General features: G+C 43.0%; 1 protein-coding gene across 3 annotated transcripts; it reads right to left on the bottom strand.

The window, feature by feature from the left end:
* Positions 1–352: 352 nt before the first annotated feature.
* Positions 353–16,472, bottom strand: LOC311127074 (acylphosphatase-2-like). 3 transcript variants are annotated; one of them, XM_084158835.1, is made up of 5 exons: positions 16,385–16,472; positions 16,134–16,188; positions 14,424–14,440; positions 14,112–14,221; positions 353–826 (listed from the first exon to the last, which is right to left on the bottom strand). In XM_084158835.1, the coding sequence occupies exons 1-5, from the start codon at positions 16,391–16,393 to the stop codon at positions 712–714; spliced, it is 306 nt and encodes a 101-aa protein (XP_084014961.1). In that variant the 5' UTR covers positions 16,394–16,472; the 3' UTR covers positions 353–711. The 3 variants fall into 3 exon arrangements, with proteins under 3 accessions (XP_084014961.1, XP_084014960.1, XP_084014962.1); XM_084158834.1 differs by lacking the exons at positions 16,134–16,188; positions 16,385–16,472 and adding an exon at positions 14,894–14,966; XM_084158836.1 differs by lacking the exons at positions 353–826; positions 16,134–16,188; positions 16,385–16,472 and adding exons at positions 8,646–8,737; positions 14,894–14,966.
* Positions 16,473–16,861: the final 389 nt, after the last annotated feature.

Genomic DNA, 16,861 nt, shown 5'->3' with positions numbered 1-16,861 from the left:
CAGCTTCTACTGATACACATGTACATCTGCACACACACAAACTCTAACGGGTTATTCAATACTCCTGACTTGGCCAGTTGTGTCTTGGCGACTCAGCGTGATGGTGCAGTCTGACTCTGGCTGGATTTCTCTGTGTTTAATTGGATTAGGTAAACAATCACGTGACCTTACACAACATTATTCAGGACCAGAGGAGACCAGATAGGAAAGAGACACAGTAAGAGACTCTATCTTGAAGGGACCAAAAAATAAGTAAATAATTTTGTCCCTGTATTAACTATTTAATAGTGCATTTGTATTGAATTCTAATAACATAGAGCTTGAAAGTTTTTTTTTTATTGCATTACATTTTTTGAAGAAAAGCATTGACAATCTGCAAAGCACAAAGCTGCATGACAATAGATGCTGCTCTGCCAGCCTGAACGTAACATTCAAAATGTTCAGACGGGGAATACATTTATGAGAAAAAACAACAACTTTTGGATGAGCAACTATTTGGATGAGCTTGTACATAAGAAAATGTCACAATTTCAAAGCTTAACATTTTTGAATATATTTTTCAGAAACGTTGGGTAGGAAACCATACATTCAGAAACATAAGGTGGTATGGGGAAGGATACTACCCACTGAGACAGTAGGTAACACTGTAGGTAATGTGGTAAAAGCACTGGAGAGGGTGTGGTTAGAGTGGCGTTGGATGAAGGGAGTTCCTCAGAAGCGTGTCTTGAAGCCAAAGAGCTCCACCTTGTCAATGGATCTCTCATTGGAGAACGAGGCTCGGGTGATGCGACAGCTGGGACTCCCCTCCTTACTCAGCCACACCTTCCTGTGAAATGAGAAAGATGGAGAGATTGAAAAGAAAGGGAAAGAAAGAGAAGATGTTCTGTTATCCATCACCCTCTTATGTCAATGATGGTCATTTTTTAGGCAACACACTGCTTCTGTTTCCCATAAAGAAAGATCACTCTGCTCTGTTCTCGTGTTGGCTTTTTTCTCTAATATAAGCTACTACATGATCTGTTTATCCTCTCAACAGCTAACCATGTTCTCTATAGCTTGGGAACATACATTACATTGCTTAAATTACCTTTGAGAGTTTGAACATGCTCTAGACAGCAGGGAATCTGAGGTTTTCTGGAGACCCCTCTGTTCAGCAAACAGTGCCAAGGCTAAATAAGGCTTGTCACGTGTCAGATGAACACAGGGAATGCAGGCTTTCTAAGACAGCTGGCCAACCCATGGGGGCGACACTAGATCGACTGTATCTCCTATAATATAGTCCCTCCTATCCCTTGCAAAACTGGGATTTTTGTCATCAGTCAAACAGCTGTGGGCATTCACTAAAACTTCAACCTCTGTTTCAGCCGACTGGTAAAAATGGTTCAGCAACATGATCCTAACCTCTGTCAGCAAAGACAAATGATTCAGCTATAGCCTGAGTCCAAGCTCCAGCCGGCCTCGGTACAGTGCATAGGAGGCAGTTTTTCTTGGCACCATCTCTAGTGTTCTCTATGACAAATGACTTTGGGAAAAGCACAACACAAACATAATCAAGTAAATTGAATTGAATAACTCAGCACTGTTTTAAATCTAAACCTCAGTTTACCATGAGACATGCCCAGTGTGGAGTAACGGGCAACATGCTTACTCTACAGCATGTAGGTCAAGCTCTGGTGACTGAGACCCTGTCACTCATGTCGCTGCATGGCCGATTATTATGGGCTACATTATTTCCTAGTCTGTGTAGATTAGTTGAGAGATTGTAGAGGATCAGTGCGCCACATGTGGTCATCCTAAAGCACGGTCTGGTGCGACGGGAGTTCAGTCAGATCACGGAGACATAACGCAATAGCTGCCCATAACGTGCCAGCTGACTGACAGCTGCCTCAATGACAGAGAGCAAGATGGAGGGAGAGAGAGAGAGAGAGGGATGAGGCAACATCTCCGTCTTCTGCATTCTCTGCTCCACTCTGCTCTAGTGTCGCACACAGCCCACAGACTGCAGATTTGACAGCAATCACAGGGCTTACAGGTTAGCTCTAAGTCGCCCGCTGCATCAGGTAAATATTCATCTCCACTGACTTCACTCTGCAAAATAAAATGGAGGATTGAACCCAAAAGAGTGTGAGCATAAGGATGGTTGTCTCTCTACTATATGATGTGTCTGTGGCTATTTTCCTAGTTCAAAGCATTTGCACTTCTTGTCCTGGTAATAGATAGACTTTGATGTTTTTGACTTGTATGTTGAACCTCTTAAGCAAAGCTACCCCCAGTCCACCCCCTAATAAGTGAATTACCCCAATTTAGAAGCACATGACTGTGTGAACTGATCTAATAAGCACATGAGAAGAAAAAAACATGTGGTGTGTGTCACAGCGAGAGAAAGACAGAGAGAGAGCGACGAGAGAGCGATGACTGTATTTGCTGCTATAACAATACCTAACATTGCCCATGTGATGGTGGGTTGATAAGACTGGCCTGGTCTCTGAGTGAGCGCCACCCACTACATCCACTCTGCCTGACTGACTGACTGACTGACTGACCAGGCCTCTAGAGGAAAGGACATTTCCTTTTTCCCACACACTTGAGGAAATGAGATAACATAAACCAGTGTATGGGAAGGAATTCAATGTGTTTTAAAAAAACGTTCTGCTGCAGAATAAACTATGGCATTGCATTGTTCCTGGAGAGCAATCTTAACTGGCCTGGCTGGCTAATGGCTCTGTATGGTTTATAATGAAGTTGGACTTCCAATACTCTGCCAAGGTTACAGGGGTTTTTTATCGCTTTGGTACTATTTTCACAAGTATGTGGTAAAACTCTTAGTACAAAACTCAAAACAGATAGTCTAAACTTTAGGGACATTTACAATTGACTAAGTACAACACACAAAATCACACAGTAACTTTTTCACCAAACCTAAATCAGTATTTCATCTAGAAATACCTTTCATATAAAGTAATTGCCTTTCACAATACCTTTTATATTATTCTCTTCTCATTTGTTTAAATACATTTGACCATCACTTAATCCAATTGCGCTTAATGGTTAATCACTTAACTGTTTGGCAAACCTATAGATTTTAAACTGGTTTGTCTACTATACAGTGGGGGAAAAAAGTATTTAGTCAGCCACCAATTGTGCAAGTTCTCCCACTTAAAAAGATGAGAGAGGCCTGTAATTTTCATCATAGGTACACGTCAACTATGACAGACAAATTGAGAAAAAAAATCCAGAAAATCACATTGTAGGATTTTTTATGAATTTATTTGCAAATTATGGTGGAAAATAAGTATTTGGTCACCTACAAACAAGCAAGATTTCTGGCTCTCACAGACCTGTAACTTCTTCTTTAAGAGGCTCCTCTGTCCTCCACTCGTTACCTGTATTAATGTCACCTGTTTGAACTTGTTATCAGTATAAAAGACACCTGTCCACAACCTCAAACAGTCACACTCCAAACTCCACTATGGCCAAGACCAAAGAGCTGTCAAAGGACACCAGAAACAAAATTGTAGACCTGCACCAGGCTGGGAAGACTGAATCTGCAATAGGTAAGCAGCTTGGTTTGAAGAAATCAACTGTGGGAGCAATTATTAGGAAATGGAAGACATACAAGACCACTGATAATCTCCCTCGATCTGGGGCTCCACGCAAGATCTCACCTCGTGGGGTCAAAATGATCACAAGAACGGTGAGCAAAAATCCCAGAACCACACGGGGGGACCTAGTGAATGACCTGCAGAGAGCTGGGACCAAAGTAACAAAGCCTACCATCAGTAACACACTACGCCGCCAGGGACTCAAATCCTGCAGTGCCAGACGTGTCCCCCTGCTTAAGCCAGTACATGTCCAGGCCCATCTGAAGTTTGCTAGAGTGCATTTGGATGATCCAGAAGAGGATTGGGAGAATGTCATATGGTCAGATGAAACCAAAATAGAACTTTTTGGTAAAAACTCAACTCGTCGTGTTTGGAGGACAAAGAATGCTGAGTTGCATCCAAAGAACACCATACCTACTGTGAAGCATGGGGGTGGAAACATCATGATTTGGGGCTGTTTTTCTGCAAAGGGACCAGGACGACTGATCCGTGTAAAGGAAAGAATGAATGGGGCCATGTATTGTGAGATTTTGAGTGAAAACCTCCTTCCATCAGCAAGGGCATTGAAGATGAAACGTGGCTGGGTCTTTCAGCATGATAATGATCCCAAACACACCGCCCGGGCAACGAAGGAGTGGCTTCGTAAGATGCATTTCAAGGTCCTGGAGTGGCCTAGCCAGTTTCCAGATCTCAACCCCATAGAAAATCTTTGGAGGGAGTTGAAAGTCTGTGTTGCCCAGCGACAGCCCCAAAACATCACTGCTCTAGAGGAGATCTGCATGGAGGAATGGGCCAAAATACCAGCAACAGTGTGTGAAGACTTACAGAGAACGTTTGACCTGTGTCATTGCCAACAAAAGGTATATAACAAAGTATTGAGAAACTTTTGTTATTGACCAAATACTTATTTTCCACCATGATTTGCAAATAAATTCATTAAAAATCCTACAATGTGATTTACTGGAGAAAAAAAATCTCAATTTGTCTGTCATAGTTGACGTGTACCTATGATGAAAATTACAGGCCTCTCTCATCTTTTTAAGTGGGAGAACTTGCACAATTGGTGGCTGACTAAATACTTTTTTCCCCCACTGTATATGGATTTTGAGAACTACAGAAATAAAATGTGTGTTTGTGAAGTATAAATATCTAAATGACATATATGATACATTATAACCATACATAATAGCTACTCGTTATTGCTAATTGATTTCACATAGTGGCAACTTCAATTGGTCACCATATAAAAGGGTGTGTGTAAACACTTGCAATTTCTTTCAACATGGAGCAGAATAGACAGCAAGGGAGAGGAAGAAGTCAAAGAGCTCGTGGACAAGGTGCCCGTCTTAGAGGTGGGCATGGGCCCAGTCAAAGAGGTGGACATCAGAGAGAGCGAGGGAGGCAGACGGCAGGGAACTGTTGTATCTAATGAAGTCCGGGCCATCGTCGTTGACCATGTGGTAAACAGAGGCTTTACCATAGCAGAGGCTGCTAGATTAGTTCACCTCAATCTGAAAAGATCAACTGTCAATTCGATCATGAGAACATTTCGCCAAGAAAACCGGTAAGTCTGCAGGATATGCACTATGCTTTACCATTACATTTATAGTAAATTACATTGCAATTCATGTAAATTCACAAAACATGTTACAGTATGATCTATTGACAGTATACTCTGTTCTACCCTCAGAATTGACAGAAGACCCCATGGATGTGGCCGTGTGCTGACCGACCAGCAGTAGTGGGCAGTGGTGGAAATGGTGAAGGTCAGGAATGACATACTGCTGTCTGAAATAAAGCAGGCCATTGATGAGAACGATGACACCTCCATCAGCCTACCAACAATCGCCCGCCTTTTGAAGAGGCACCAGGTATCTATGAAACACATTTACCTGGTGCCTTTTGAGAGAAACAACGACTGGGTGAAACAACTGCAGGCCGAGTATGTTCAGGTACAGCACTATATACTGTATTACTGTTACTGTTTGATGCCATGCTACTTAACAATATCATGTTGGAACTATACTATAAAAATAACTTACCAAAATATATTTTGAGAGGGAGATGGTGCTTGATGCTGCTGTGAACCATCACAAGTATATCTTTGTTGATAAAGTGGGTTTCAACCTGGCCAAAACTTGGCGCTGTGGGCAGAACCTCATCGCCCAATGGGTGACCGTCCAAGTGCCTGGACAACGTGGGGGAAACATCTCCATGTGCGCAGCTATCTCTGAAGATGGTGTGGTAGGACGTAGGCCATTACTTGGATCCTACAACTCTGCACACCTCATTGTTTCTCAATTAAATTGAGCAGGCCTGTCAAGGTGAAGGGGTCACCTATGTCATTGTGTGGGACAATGTCAGATTCCACCATGCAGAGGTGGTTCAAGCATGGTTTTGGGCCCATCCCCGATTCGTGACCCTTTACCTGCCCCCATACTCTCCTTTCCTTAACCCTCTTGAGGAATTTGTTTCAGCATGGAGGTGGAAGGTGTACGATTGCCATCCCCATGAGCGTGCCACCCTCCTTCTGGCCATGGATGAGGCATGCGACGACATCAATGCAGACCAATGCCAAGCTTGCATTCGACTTGCCAAAAGGTTTTTCCCGCAGTGCATGAACAATGAGGACATTCACTGTGATGTGGATGAGAATTTATGGCCAAATGCTCAAGACAGGCTTGATGCAAATTAATGCGTGCTAAACGTTAGGTTTTATTTTAATTTAATTTGTTTCATTTAATTTCTTACAAATTAAATTAAAGTAAAACCTAACGTTTAGCACGCATTAATATGCATCAAGCCTGTCTTGAGCATTTGGCCATAAATTCTCATCCACATCACAGTGAATGTCCTCATTGTTCATGCACCGCGGGAAAAACCTTTCAGAAAAATGTTATGTTTTTTTTGCATGAACGATTGTAGAGGATGTCTTCATTGATCAAACCTTTGATTACACATTGGATAGATATTATGGAAATTATCGATTTTCTGTCAATTTTGTTGGGTAATGTACAGTGCCTTCGGAAAGTATTCAGACCCCTTGACTTTTTCCACATTTTGTTACGTTACAGCCTTATTCTAAAATGGATTAAATAAATAAAAAATCCTCAGCAATCTACACACAATACCCCATAATGACAAAGCGTAAACAGGTTTTTAAACATTTTTGCAAATGTATTAAAAATACAAAACCAATACCTTATTTACATTAGTATTCAGACCCTTTGCTATGAGACTCGAAATTGAGCTCAGGTGTATCCTGTTTCCATTGATCATCCTTGAGATGTTTCTACAACTTGATTGGAGTCCACCTGTGGTAAATTCAATTGATTGGACATGATTTGGAAAGGCACACACCACCTGTCTATATAAGGTCCCACAGTTGACAATGCATGTCAGAGCAAAAACCAAGCCATGAGGTCGAAGGAATTGTCCGTAGAGCTCAGAGACAGGATTGTGCCGAGGAACAGATCTGGGGAAGGGTACCAAAAAATGTCTTCAGCATTGAAGGTCCCCAAGAACACAGTGGCCTCCATCATTCTTAAATGGAAGAAGTTTGGAACCACCAACTCTTCCTAGAACTGGCCGTCCAGCCAAACTGAGCAATCGGGTGAGAAGGGCCTTGATCAGGGAGGTGACCAAGAACCCGATGGTCACTCTGACAGACCTCTAGAGTTCCTCTGTGGAGATGGGAGAACCTTCCAGAAGAACAACCATCTCTGCAGCACTCCACCAATCAGGCCTTTATGGTAGAGTTGCCAGACAGAAGCCACTCCTCAGTAAAAGGCACGACAGCCAGCTTGGAGTTTCCCAAAAGGCACCTAAAGGACTCTCAGACCATGAGAAACAAGATTCTCTGGTCTGATGAAACTAAGATTGAACTCTTTGGCCTGAATGCCAAGCGTCACGTCTGGAGGAAACCTGGCACCATCCCTACGGTGAAGCATGGGGGTGGCAGCAGCATGCTGTGGGGATGTTTTTCAGTGGCAGGGACTGGGAGACTAGTCAGGATCGAGGGAAAGGTGAATGGAGCAAAGTACAGAGAGATCCTTGATGAAAAGACCTTAGACTGCTCAGGACCTCAGACTGGGGCGAAGGTTCACCTTCCAACATGACAACAACCCTAAGCACACAGCCAAGACTATGCAGGAGTGGTTTCGGGACAAGTCTCTGAATGTCCTTGAGTGGCCCAGCCAGAGCCTGGACTTGAACCCGATCAAACGTCTCTGGAGAGATAGCTGTGCAGCAACGCTCCCCATCCAACCTGACAGAGCCTGAGAGGATCTGCAGAGAAGAATGGGAGAAACTCCCCAAATACAGGTGTGCCAAGCTTGTAGCGTCATACCCAAGAAGACTCAAGGCTGTAATCACTACCAAAGGTGCTTCAACAAAGTACTAAGTAAAGGGTCTGAATACTTACGTAAATGGGTTATTTTTTTTTATTTTTTTTTTGATAAATTAGCAAATATTTCAAAAAACCAGTTTTTGCTTTGTCATTATGGGGTAGTGTGTAGATTGATGAGGGGGGAAAAAACTATTTAATCAATTTTAAAATAAGGCTGTAACCTAGTCAAGGGGTCTGAATACTTTCCGAAGCACTGTAAGTGTATTGCTTAATGTGAACTGTCCTTTAGCATAGTACTTTTAAGGGTGATTTGAAACACGCATCTTCAATTGTTTGCTATTGGATTAACTGGTAGTTAAAATGACTAAATTGAAAAGATGTCATTATGTTGTGTTTTGGTGATTAAACCAATGTTCTCATTACAATACACGTATATTTTGACTCAATGGTTGTGTGGTGAGAGATGTTTACAATCGAAATGAATGCAGAATGACCAGTTTTGAATAGAAGACTGGCTGCGTTACTGTGACGAGTACTGAGGATATGAAGAGGCAGACGCAGGAATCAACAATGTAAAGGTTTACTTAACACTGAGCAAGAGAACAACAACACGCGAGTACACGACATGACACTAACAATCACACACAACACAACACTGAACAGTCCAGGGCTATATAGGGGTGGTGATGAGATGATGAGGGGCAGGTACGCTGGAGGTGATTAGGGTGCTTTGGGTTTCCATTCCGGTGTTGCCGAGGTGGTACGCTCAGACTGGTGGCTCAGTAGACTGGCGAATCAGAGCGCCGGAGGGGAACAACGGGAGGAGACGTGACAGTTACAAGTGTGACCAGTTTGGAGTTTTGTACTAAGAGTTGTGAAAATGTACCACATACTTGTGAAAATAGTACCAAAGCATTTAAAAACGAACAGCGCCAGGCCAGCTAGAACATTTCCTGCTTAAAAGAACAAGGGTGATACGGTCAAATAAAACAAACTATGTTATGTTAATATGTATGGATTATAATGTGGGATGGCTGATTCGAACTGTACCCTTCAATTGTAGTCTAATCTTCCAATTGGTGAAATACTTTACGTTTCAGGATTTAAAAAGAGCACTAAGCAGCAGGAAATCTTATGGAATGTGCATTTGATGTAAGTGAGAGTTAGCAATCTGTGGGAGTGGCTGATACTCTGAACACAGCCACATCCCTGATGTCAACATGCTCCCAGAATGAATGCTTGAAAGTCCCTGAGCTTATGGGAGACGAGCGCAGGGGGAGGGAGCTCTAGCAGGAGGGGGATATAGTGACTTCATATGTACTGTTCATACACACATAATATCACCCCTCTGTAACTTCTGAATTCACACACATAGGAATTCCTCATGTGAGAGGTATGGTAGGGTGTGTGTGTGTGTGTGTGTGTGTGTGTGTGTGGGTGTGTGTGTGTGTTTTCTAAGGGAGGTGTGTGTTCTCTGAGTGAGGAATGTGAAGGGGGTATGAGATGAGCAGTGCCAGTTCTAGAATTGTACCTACATGGATTCCTTATTGATTGATGGATGTTTGTTCACTAAGAGATCCTAAACAGCTGCTTTAACCAAAACCCTTCCAGAGGAAATCTTACCAGTGGAGCTGGCAGAGGGTCAAAATGAAATATCTGGGCCAGTCTGAGCTTCGTAATAGGCTGAAAACCCCTGTCCCCAAACAGTCATCAGCCCAACAGCTGCATGCAGTGCATTACACATAGCTGCAGTGAATAGGGGGCATAGTGGCATATAGAGATAGCTTTAGAGAGCACTAAGGCTTTAGTTTGGGCTCCATCAAAACAGGGCTGAGTGGGATTAAATGGGCCAGAATCCAGACCATCTGTGTCACCGTTGCGCCACTCGCTGACCAGCGGTCTCAGCCGCCATGGACAGAGACCTGGGGAAAACAGTGGCACCTACAGCCACACCCATCCACCGCCCTGTTCCTCCTATCCTCCATCTAACTACTTTATCATCCTCCCTCATCACTCACTCGCTGATCACCCTCTGCTTCTCCCTCTCTCGTTCTCATTCTATCCCCATCTCTCTCTTATAGATTTCCTCAATCTCCCTCCCTCTCTCTCCCTTAATCCATCATTTACTTTCTCCATTTTGCTTTCTCTAATTTCCTCTTTCTCCCTCTCTTGCCCAATCATCCCTCCCTCCCTCCCAGTGGTAGTTTGTAGGTCTCTTCAAACACAGAAGTTGTTCTGATTTGGGTCACACGACTCAGGAGAGAGGAGAGCTATATTAGTTATAGCAGGCAGCAGGTCAGTCCCACAGTGCTGCATACATGTTACAACTGATACAGAGAGCTAAAACACCATCCACTTTCATTGATTTTAGGGATGAGAGAACCCTGTGTGTGACACATAAAAACAATATGCCACTCCCTGTCTGATACAGCCTACTAGCCTACATCAGCTAGCTGGAAACTGATTGAACAGGTGGGGACTTCTAGCTTGATTTCAGTGGTGGCTTTGCTGTTCCATACATATAAGTTATTTTGACATACCAATAAGCAATATGATCCAAACACAGAACAGAGTAGGATAGGGAAAGAGCATTGGGAAAAGGCCAAATGCAGGTACGTGTGTGGGTACATTTCAGTCATTTTGCAGATGCTCTTATCCAGAGCGATTTACAGGAGGAGCACATTGACAGATTTTTCACCTAGTCAGCTCAGCGATTCGACCAGCGACAATTCGGTTACTGGCTAAACACTCTCAACCGCTAGGCTACCTGCCGCCGTGGGTACTGGGTATAGCTTCAGAGAAAATCAAAAACACTGCTACAAGGCAGCAGCTGCATACTGTCCAATAGCTTCAGACATTATTATTTGTCAACCTATTTGTTAAAGCAATAATCTTGTTAATGATCTGAGTAGAATAAATTGTAGCTGTATGGCTGATTGAATTGTCTCAATAGGGATGGATGCAGCAGCCATGCAGATATGATCTGGGCCTAATAATAGGGGGAGTTCATCCATCCACCCAGAATGACTGTGGCCTAAAATAACAATTAGGAAGGAAATCTTGTCATATCAGGGAACACAAGAGCTGACTGATACTGGCCAAACCACTCTCTCTCTCCTGACCAGACATCAGCGCAAATTGGGGATAATTCCATTAGGGCTCTTTAAATAGAGGTTTTATTGCCCAGGAATGGCACTGTTACCATAGCAGCTCGCACAGCTGGACTTTGTGAGTAGGCACCAGGGTTTAGTTTGCATTGTCAATGATCCCATGTCTACAAAATGAGGTATCCAGAACACTCAACAGAGCTGAGCTCAGGAAGAGATGACCCCTGCTGAGTCCCAAAGACACTGTTCTGTTTTTTTCTGCTTCAACTGTCTGTGGAGAAACAGAATCAGCCCTTTCACTATTGTACATGTCGTAAAAGAAAACTACACACCAACACATGCACGCACATACACACGCACGGACTCACACACAACAATGTGTATCCCTCATGAAAGGGGAGATGTGATCTGTGAAGGTTTGGCATTTCCAAAGAGCGTGCTCTACACCAAATAACCTTTCAGAGCGAGAAAAGATGTAAAGCTCAGTTTTGGCACACATTGACAGAGATCTTGAAAGACTGAAGTTAATTAAAAACTAAAATCTGTTTGATCTGTGAAAACTTTGTCTCCTACAGTGTATCAACAATGTGTATGTGTGTTTAGTTACAATAATTTCTGGGCGTAGTGATGAGATACAGTAAGCTTTAGAGAGGGTGTGCGGCTGGGTGGGTGTGGGGAGCAGCCTCTCATAGCTCTCTGTGGAACACACTTGAGATTATGAAGTCATCTCTGTGAGCTGCCTCCACCCCGATGACATCAGATTCACATCTGGATGAGAGACCCACCCCCGGACCCCAGCCCTGTTGGTGAGATTATCTCTACCAAGACACTTACTCCCCGGCCAATCGACGAGAGAGAGTGAGAGAGCGAGAGAGAACGAGAGAGAGCAAGAGAGCGAGAGAGCAATGTTGAGAGAGGAGAAAGAAGAAAAGATTGAAAAAGAGAAATAGAGCAGAGAGTCGCTGGTTCCCCAAACAGACTCTCCCAATTTCAATTACGATCTTGTCTAACTCCCCAACGGGCTCGGGAGAGGTGAAGGTCGAGTCATGCGTCCCCCAAAACATGACCTGCCAAACCGCGCTCCTTAACACCCGCCCGCATAACCCGGAAGCCAGCTGCACCAATGTGTCGGAGGAAACACTGTTCAACTGACGACCAAAATCAGTCTGCAGGCGCCCGACCTGCCACAAGGAGTCGCTAAAGCGTGATGAGCCAAGTAAAGCCCCCCCCCGGCCAAACCCTCCCGTAACCCGGACGATGCTGGGCCAATTGTGCGCCGCCCTATGTGACTCCCGGTTGTGACTCAGCCTGGGATCGAACCCGGGTGTGTGGTAGACGCCTCACTGCGATGCAGTGCCTTAGACCGCTGCGCCACTCGGGAGGCCCCCAAAGGGAACATTTCGGACAAACTCTCTGACAATAAGAAACACATTAGCCATAGTAATCAGCTAACGTGTGATAAAGCCAACACCAACAACAGCAATAAATAACAACTCATATCACACTAACACACAAAGATCAGTAAAAATAATAGGTCTGGATAATAGCATTTAACTTGGAAGGAAAATACAGTACAGTACTGAATCTTGTCATATTTCTCTCCCAGAGAAACTGAATGTATCAGGGTGTTCTAGTGGAAGGCTATGCCAAAACACTATCTCATCATTATAGAATGTGCAGGCAGTAATCTGTGATTGCCCTGCCCACCAGAACAGAGGAGAATAAAGCCAATCAGATCTACGGGGATAGACAGACTCGAGGATTGTGAGGGTTGTAAAAACAATGATCACGAGAGAAGAGGGACTCCAAAAAGTCTCAATTCTATTGAGTTTAGTTCTATAAAACATCTGACCAATGTGAAGTAAGGGACTATTGAATGCTGGAACTGGTCTATATAGGTTAATAGTGCCACCTGCTGGTATAATAAGATAAAATCATTAAAGGCAGTGCTTGACTTGGAGTGAAATACGTGCTGGTATTCATTTTGGATGCTGGTACTGTTTACATTTAGGTGCAGCAGCTCCACAATACTTTTGAGCTAATATTCTATAAGAGGAACAGGAGCTCAATGAGTAGAACATTTGACGTGCTGGTACTCAGCTCCTGCCCAAGTCAAGCACTGAATAAAGGCCAAATGCAGCCATTTTTATCTCAATATCAAATCATTTCTGGGTAACAATTAAGTACCTTACTGTTATTTTGTTCAATTAAATGGTCAAAAAGAAACAAAAATAGCTTCTTAGCAAAGAGCAATTTCTCAAGCAAGAATTTCGCTAGGACTGTCTGGGAGTGGTCTGAGTTAGGGGCCTTATTGGATGAGCCTAAAGGGAGGGATCTGTAACCTGACAACTAGCTGTTATTGGCAGAGGTTTGAAACTCTCTTTGTTATTGGCCTATTAACTTATACTGCCTGGTGATGTCGCCATTCAGGCTAAAACTCCATCCCACCAAAACAGACTGAAATGTCAGGCTTTCTTTTCAAATAGCTCTTACAATAAAATGGCATTATCATCATAACACCTTCCTAATATTGAGTTGCAACCCCCCCCCCCCCCCCCCCCTCCCTCAAAGGCACTTAAACTTTTGTCTTGCCCACCCACTGAATGGCACACATACACAATCCATGTCTCAATTGTCTCAGGCCTTAAAAATCCTTCTTTAACCGGTCTCATCCCCTTCATCTACACTGATTGAAGTGGATTTAACAAGGGACATCCATAAGGGATCCTACCTTTCAACTGGATTCACCTGGTCAGTCTATGTCATGGAAAGAGCAGGTTAATGTTTTGTATACTCAGTGTATATAAAACACAGGGTCTTTAAGACAGATCAGCAATGGGAGGGGATGATTGGCACTGCATTCTGTATCACTTTTAGAAAGGGTTGAAAATGGTAAGAACATTTTCAAAGCCCATATTTCAATGCAAAATAAGACTGGTGTTCCTACTGCTTACATTTGCTTCTTTCACTCTCTGTGGAGCTTGTACTCCGTTCAGAGCCTTGGCTAGCAACAGAGTGGTTTTTCAATGCAGTAGATAGTGGTGTAGGACTTACATCTCTCGGATCATGTCTGCAGGCCCCTGAACCTGACCGACCACAGTGCCCTTGTTGGTGTTCTTCACCCAGCCACACAGACCCAGTCTCAGACCCTCCTTTTCTGTGTACTGGAGAGAAGATGAGAGAGAGGGAGAGACAGCAATGAACATGATTCATACAGTCAGGAGTGATATCACTAGGCACTATACTGTTGATTGACATCTCCTCTGTGAAAGTGCTAGGGGTGGGCACTTATTTTAGCAGTGTAGAAAAATAACATTTTTTAATTTGACTGAAATTCAGTTATAGGGTCTTGTGGGAGGAACTTACCATTCTGAAACAGACCCCTACAAGAAACAGAGAAAACATGATTACTGAAAAATGTAAAAGGCTATATCACCTATTAGATTATACAGTTGACTGAGTCTTCACTTATGATGATGATAGGTTCCATATTGACTGTACTAAGAGTTCTGTGGGTGTAAACGAAGAACTAACTGCAGGGTTGTAAACAAGACCCCACCTGTGGCGCTGAAGGTGGGTGTAATAATGCAGCAGCAAGCTCTTAGGTTGTTAGAACCTGTTGGCTATGTGTCATTGAAGGCAAGTGTAAATCAGAGACTCTTAGCAAGCAAGTGTTACTTTGCTTATTTAGTGAAGTGCACTACGCTTAAAAAAAACACAGAGCAATGGACACTTGCAAGAACCTAAATTAAGAAACGCAGATCATTTTACAGTATGGTCACTCACGACGGGAATACTGTGCAATTAAGAACTACAAGCAACTCGAAGACACCAACCTTGGACATGGCCAAATATCTCAAAATCTACGGAACACAATTTTGCACCAGCTGCGTCATTGGACATGGTGAATTCAACAGTTGTCCAGAATAATGTCAGAAGGAACTGGCAACAGAAAAGCTTGAGCCACTTTGTCCACTAGATGTCAGACAAACCATCCTGTCTAATTTGGCCCACAACTCTACTGCTGTTTTTGTACATATTTCTGAAAACAATCATACTGAATCTTGGATAGCCATGGTAAATGCCAGCCATTGGGGGAAAAAAGCACATAAGCAAAACAACGTCAATGGTCAAAGTCTGTATTAGTGAGGGTGTTAGTGTTGAAAAATAGCATTTAGGTGAAGGTTCAGCAAATTACATGCTCTATTGGATGGAAACAAGAGTTGATTTGATAGATCCCCCCAGGGTCTGAAATGACATACAAACAAACATAACCTACTTAACCTGTAAAATACAGTGCAGAGTGGATATATACCCAACACACAAACAAATAAAAACACGTGTAAATCAGATGAACACACACACACACAACAAACACACAGATACTGATACACATCAGAACAGCACAGCAGTAAACCTCATTTTATTTTCAGAAAACATCTGAATAGAATGCTTAGTCACAAAATAGCTTGTTTGTTGAGGCTAATTAGATGAATGACCCATGCAATCTTGGTAGCTAACCACCACAACCTGTAGCTCTTTGCTAACTTTAAGCTTCATAAAGACCTGCAGCTGTCTAGCACTTGTCTGAGACTGATATACCGGCTAACATGAGGCTACCAATCTGAGCTACCGGTAACTACAATACAGTGTTAACCTGGGGCTAAATGATAACTAGGGCTCTCTGCCAACCCGGGGCCCCTTAGCTATGACCTGCAGCTACATGCTGACTCAGAAACATGAGAACTGGACTCCTGACTGATCTTTGCCTGCAGCATCAACACCACACTGACTTTGAGGGCAAATGTATAAATAGCACAAATGTGCCATTCCTAACCCTTGGAATGAATTTCCACTCCAGATCCCAGAAAATAAATCCTCCCACCCACATTGACTCACATTTTCAAACCTAGGCAATACTCATATTACATATCCAAGGGAAAACAGTTACATTAAAATATATTCATATTTACTACTACTTTCAAATTCAAATACAGCTCTTATACATCTCCAGTAGAAAAAATGTATTTGCATAAATATTACCCCATTATATTCTAAACTAGAACTGATACTTACCGGTATATAAAAGTGAACCTTTATGCTCAAACCCAGAACATCCATTTACTTCCCCCTAGAGAAAATACCATCCTTAGGTTCACGGTGGGTGTAATAATGCAGCAGCAAGCTCTTAGGTTGTTAGAACCTGTAAGCTATGTGTCATTGAAGGCAAGTGTAAATCAGAGACTCTTAGCAAGCAAGTGTTACTTTGCTTATTTAGACTGGAATGCTGTGCAATTAAGAACTACAAGAAACTCGAAGACACCAACCTTGGACATGGCCAAATATCTCAAAATCTACGGAACACAATTTTGCACCAGCTGCGTCATTGGACATGGTGAATTCAACAGTTGTCCAGAATAATGTCAGAAGGAACTGGCAAAAGAAAAGCTTGAGCCACTTTGTCCACTAGATGTCAGACAAACCATCCTGTCTAATTTGGCCCACAACTCTGTTTTTGTACATATTTCTGAAAATCATACTGAATCTTGGATAGCCATGGTAAATGCCAGCCATTGCGGGAAAAAAGCACACAAGCAAAACAATGTAAGTTGTCAAAGTCTGAATTAGTGAGGGTGTTGGTGTTGAAAAATAGCATTTAGGTTCAGTTCAGCAAATGACTGGCTCTATCGGATGGAAACAAGAGTTGATTTGATAGATCCCCCCAGGGTCTGAAATGACATACAAACAAACAACCTACTTAACCTGTAAAATACAGTGCAGAGTGGATATATACCCAACACACA

Source organism: Coregonus lavaretus, assembly GCF_964263955.1.
Source record: "Coregonus lavaretus genome assembly, chromosome: 1".
NCBI lineage: Eukaryota > Metazoa > Chordata > Actinopteri > Salmoniformes > Salmonidae > Coregonus > Coregonus lavaretus.
The sequence above is the reverse complement of the archived record's forward strand: the minus strand, read 5'-3'. Positions and strand labels throughout refer to the sequence as shown.